The following is a 5,180-nucleotide window of genomic DNA, read 5'->3' on the forward strand; positions in this document are numbered from 1 at the left end:
TTCCTATTAGGAGATATTTGTGTTCTAGTTCTGCAGCACACGATGGCAGAGACCGCACCAGCCGCCGCTCAACCTCCCGCAGAACCGGCCGCCAAATCCAAGAAGCAGCCGAAGAAATCCGCCGCCGGGGGCGCCAAGAAAAGCAAGAAACCCTCCGGTCCCGGCGTCTCCGATCTGATCGTGAAAGCCGTGTCCGCCTCTAAGGAGCGCAGTGGGGTGTCTCTGGCCGCCCTGAAGAAGGCTCTGTCTGCCGGAGGATACGATGTAGAGAAGAACAACAGTCGCCTGAAGCTGGCCGTCAAGTCTCTGGTCACCAAGGGCGCCCTCCTCCAGGTGAAGGGCAGCGGCGCCTCCGGGTCCTTCAAGCTGAACAAGAAGCAGCAGGAGACTAAGGACAAAGCGGCCAAGAAGAAGTCAGCAGCTGCGACCAAGCCCAAGAAACCCGCTGCAGCCAAGAAAGCCGCCAAGTCTCCGAAGAAGCCCAAGAAGGCTCCGACCGCGGCCAAGAAGAGCCCGAAAAAGGCCAAGAAGCCCCCAGCAGCTGCCAAGAAGGCGGCCAAGAGCCCCAAGAAGCCAAAGGCCGCTCCGAAGCCCAAGAAGGTGACGAAGAGTCCGGCTAAGAAAGCTGCTAAACCCAAAGCTGCCAAGAGTCCTGCTAAGAAGGCAGCTAAAGCCAAGAAGCCCGCAGCTAAGAAATAAGCCGAAGCCGCCCTGTTATTACACCACAAAGGCTCTTTTCAGAGCCACCACCTTCTCCCCTGCAGAGCTGTATGATCAGTGCCACCACCTTGTCCCCTGCAGAGCTGTATTATCAGTGCCATCACTTTGTCCTCGGCAGAGCTGTATAATCAGTGCCACCACCTTGTACCCTGCAGAGCTGTATAATCAGTGCCATCACCTTGTCCCCGGCAGAGCTGTATAAACAGAGCCACCATCTTGTCTCTGGCAGAACAGTTTTTCTATAAAGAGGGTCTTTTCTACTAATCTGCAGCGCTCCCGGAGCTGCGCTGTATCCCGACCACAGGTGTCACTTGTCTTCCAGGCAGCGCTCCCTCTGGTGTCTGTACATCAGGAGTGATGTGTAATGGAGGGACTGGAAGAAGCCGATCTCCTACCTAAGCTTTGTCACATCTTCACCACTTGATATGGCTGTGATCCTTGTAACTACTTTCGATTAAGGAAGGTGTGTGTGGTTCTAACTCCAATGTGATACCTATAAAACCAGCGTCTCCCTGCATGTGACTGATGACTACTGTACAGGTCCGTGAACTGGGGACAGGATTGTATGGATGGACTGCAGAACGATAGGCTACAGCGCAAGAAGGGAAGGGGCCGATGTGTTACAGCAATCTTGTCACTCGTCCCATCAATCCTTACTGCAGACTTCTGCTGCGACCCTTATAACCTGCGTCTGAATTAGTAAAGGGGGGATTATTCCTATGGGAGACCAAGAAGATCAGTATAGCCCGGAATGAGAGTGAAGGCTGCGGAGCTATAGTCCAGTTCCGTGTATGGAGAACATGGGAATACGGAGACATCGGCGGCTCCTGCTCTAGAAGCCGCATGTTGATCAGAGCAGCTGGTAATTTGTGTGAACTGGACAGACCCCGCTCCCTCTTTTGGAGGATGGGGTTACTGAGTTCTAGGCTGAGTTTCTGAACGATGATTGATCGCGGATATCGCACACTATTTGTCGGTTTGTTCTACAAAATGACCAATGCAGTGCAGGGGGCGTGTTCACATGACGCGGTAACAGGAGCAGAGGCGTATAAATATCCCGCTCTCTCCGCTCCTCTCATCACTTCTATTCTCCTCTATACAGAGCTATGGCCAGAACTAAGCAGACCGCTCGTAAATCCACTGGAGGGAAAGCTCCCCGCAAGCAGCTGGCCACTAAGGCCGCCAGGAAAAGCGCTCCCGCCACTGGCGGAGTGAAGAAGCCTCACCGCTACCGGCCAGGGACAGTCGCTCTCCGTGAGATCCGCCGTTACCAGAAGTCCACCGAGCTGCTGATCCGTAAGCTTCCCTTCCAGCGCCTGGTGAGAGAGATCGCCCAGGACTTCAAGACCGATCTCCGCTTCCAGAGCTCGGCCGTCATGGCGCTGCAGGAGGCCAGCGAGGCTTATCTGGTGGGGCTGTTTGAGGACACAAATCTGTGCGCGATCCACGCTAAGAGGGTCACCCAAAGACATCCAGCTGGCCCGCCGGATCCGTGGGGAGAGAGCTTAGATCCGTCCTACACGTCTAACTATAACAAAGGCTCTTCTCAGAGCCACCAAATCCTCCATAATAACGAGCTAATCCCTCACATGCCATTATCGTTTGCCACCACATCTTCTAAATGAGAGGCTACAATCTCCTGTTGCTGTGCCGGGAGCTGATCTCTACTGTGCACTGGTGATCTCTGTATTCTGGCTGGTAGATCGCTCAGGTGTCCGGTTCTCATCAGTGTAAGTTTTGTTCTTCCCATATTGGGGAGAACGGCGGACAGTAATTCTATCACTAGTGAGATAACACTGATCCGCGGTTACTACAGAACATTGGATCCAGGTCCTGCAGAATGTGATTCTGCTACATATTTCCACATCAGATCCGTGTGGGTTCCAGTGGGAAGCAAATATTCACTAAATATCGATGTATGAGGCAGCTGGATGGGTAGATAGACGCTCTGTGTACCCGGTATGTAGATTCATATGTGATGACCGCGTTCTGGGATGGATGGCGGCTTCTGAAAGTTCTCACCAGAAAAATAAAGGCGGCTTATCCTTCACCGGCCGATCAGGAGAACGGTCACCGTGTTTGGGGGGGACAGACGGCTCCGGAGAGCAGGACCCTGTATTCTCAGTGGGGTACAGCTGCCCCCCGACCTGATTGTTCAGATTGCAATCTCCACTACAGATCAGAGTTAACCCATTATTGTTAATGTAAACAGTTGTATAGGACGATCTTTGTTTTGATTGTAACGATCTCTAGCTCCAGTGACTCCACATTCTCTAGGTTTCCCGGACTAGGGGAGCAGTATTCACTGATGGAAGACTCGGGGTTCAGCGACGCTCTGGTCACTGGTTGATGCATATAGTGTAGTCGCTCTATCCAGATGCTGGGATGTGCCCTGTGTGATCTGGAGACTGGTAACCTTTTCGGCAGATTGCAGCACATTCAGTTGTGTGGACGAAGATATCCTGACCAGGGAAGACTAACCTGCCTTTCCAATTGGATCCCTTTCTTGATTTACGCCCCCACTCCCAATGGGGAGTTCGGGCGTTTTTCTAAATCTGTTACTATTCTGTATTAAAAACCTAAGATTCTGCAGTTATTGGGCCCTGATTAGCACCAGGCTCAGTGTATATGCAGGGTACGAGATCCTTTGTGCGGCTGCCTGTAATATTGGTAGCTGCTACAGCCTGGGACGTGTCTGTTATACACTCCTGACATGTACTGGTGTGTCTGCTCCGCAGTCTTTCACTTCTAGAGCTGACACCGCTGACTTTGGGTGATGTGATGTGTCTTCTTATGGATCTATAACATAAATATTACACACAGTGGATGCGGGGGAGTGGTGATACATATAGCTCTGTTCATACAGTGTTGTGATGCGGTTATTACAGAACAGAAATCCAAGTCTTGCCATGAGATGAATGTGTTGATTCTGCTACATGATATTTTTTTCAGATCAGTGTAGGACGCAGGGGCAGCGAATATTCACTGCATGAGGCAGCTGGATAGATGGCCGCCCTGTGTACCCGGTATGTAGACTCCAATGTGATGACCGCTGATCTGTTTAGCCAATGAGTAGTAACCAGATATAGGGGTTTCCTCCTCCGTTTAACTCCTTAGTGGCCGTGTGTCTGCTGATCACACACATGCTTTACACAAGCGGCTCCTTCCCCCACTACAGACCCGCAGCGCTCACATCAGGCTCCTGGTAGAACATGAGAGACTTGTCTTAGTCTGTGGTGTGATCGGCGCTGACACCACAGGGAATCCGCAAAGAATAATACGTGGGTGAGTGAGGAGCCTCCTGCACGTGTAGATGGAGCGGAGAAGCATCAGATCACTGCTGAATATACAGATAACGGCACTGAATGGAATTAACCCCCTCTCCCCTTACATGAGGATTGTGTGGAGCTCAGAAAACCCAGGCAAAATAATCGTCCGATTTTTAGGTTTTATGGAATAAAAAAATGACTGGACTCCATGCTTAATCTTCCCCTATGCAAATATTTGCCAGTCATCCCTTGTATACTGTGCTGAATATACTAGATCACTGCACCATCACCACACCAGTAACAAGTAGCAGGATCGACCTGTGCATTTAATGCTTTTAAGTTTCTACTCTATAGTAAACAATAGACAAGCCGCCAATGGAGAGCAGACTTATGGAAACACCAATAAGACTCAGCGGGTGCAGCTTACACAGGTCACATGACTTTCTTACCCAGTAGGAGAGGAGCAGGCAGCATTGCTCATTTGCATGTGTGGCTATAAATACCGCTGCGCTGGAGGAGCAGGAACATTGTTCTCTCTTCTCGGAGTTGTGATCGCTGTATACTCACCATGCCTGATCCCGCCAAGTCTGCGCCAGCGCCCAGGAAGGGCTCCAAGAAAGCCGTCACTAAGACTCAGAAGAAGGACGGCAAGAAACGTAGGAAGAGCAGGAAGGAGAGCTACGCCATCTACGTGTACAAGGTGCTGAAGCAGGTCCACCCCGACACCGGCATCTCCTCCAAGGCCATGGGCATCATGAACTCCTTCGTCAACGACATCTTTGAGCGCATCGCAGGGGAATCCTCCCGCCTGGCTCACTACAACAAGCGCTCCACCATCACCTCCCGGGAGATCCAGACCGCCGTGCGCCTGCTGCTGCCCGGAGAGCTGGCCAAGCACGCCGTGTCCGAGGGCACCAAGGCCGTCACCAAGTACACCAGCGCCAAGTGATCTGCTCCGTCTGCTGCTCCGCCATCACCCCAAAGGCTCTTCTAAGAGCCACCACCCCGTCTACATCAGAGCTGTGGCTGCTCCTGTGTCCTCTCCCGTCTATATCAGCTGTGGCTGCTCCTGTGTCCTCCAGTCTACATCAGAGCGGTGGCTGCTCCTGTGTCCTCTCCCGTCTACATCAGAGCTGTGGCTGCTCCTGTGTCCTCTCCCGTCTATATCAGAGCTGTGGCTGCTCCTGTGTC

General features: G+C 52.1%; 2 protein-coding genes and 1 pseudogene across 2 annotated transcripts; all 3 read left to right on the top strand.

Moving 5' to 3' along the window:
- On the top strand, positions 1-699 carry LOC141161125 (histone H1.01-like). The gene has a single exon (XM_073645898.1). It carries the CDS (start codon positions 43-45, stop codon positions 697-699), a length of 657 nt encoding a protein of 218 aa, XP_073501999.1. The 5' UTR covers positions 1-42.
- Positions 700-1,826: 1,127 nt separating this feature from the next.
- LOC141161126 (histone H3-like) lies at positions 1,827-2,229 on the top strand (annotated as a pseudogene).
- Positions 2,230-4,538: 2,309 nt separating this feature from the next.
- On the top strand, positions 4,539-4,938 carry LOC141161127 (histone H2B 1.1-like). Its single transcript, XM_073645899.1, has one exon. The coding sequence runs from the start codon at positions 4,558-4,560 to the stop codon at positions 4,936-4,938; it is 381 nt and encodes a 126-aa protein (XP_073502000.1). The 5' UTR covers positions 4,539-4,557.
- Positions 4,939-5,180: the final 242 nt, after the last annotated feature.

Source organism: Phyllobates terribilis, unplaced genomic scaffold (assembly GCF_046119375.1).
Source record: "Phyllobates terribilis strain yellow unplaced genomic scaffold, ASM4611937v1 Scaffold_9__5_contigs__length_417890890, whole genome shotgun sequence".
Taxonomy (NCBI): domain Eukaryota; kingdom Metazoa; phylum Chordata; class Amphibia; order Anura; family Dendrobatidae; genus Phyllobates; species Phyllobates terribilis.

Bases quoted from the DNA above. Each gene is read 5' to 3' on its own strand.
- LOC141161127 (XM_073645899.1), top strand. From the start codon at position 4,558: ATGCCTGATCCCGCCAAGTCTGCGCCAGCGCCCAGGAAGGGCTCCAAG.
- LOC141161125 (XM_073645898.1), top strand. From the start codon at position 43: ATGGCAGAGACCGCACCAGCCGCCGCTCAACCTCCCGCAGAACCGGCC.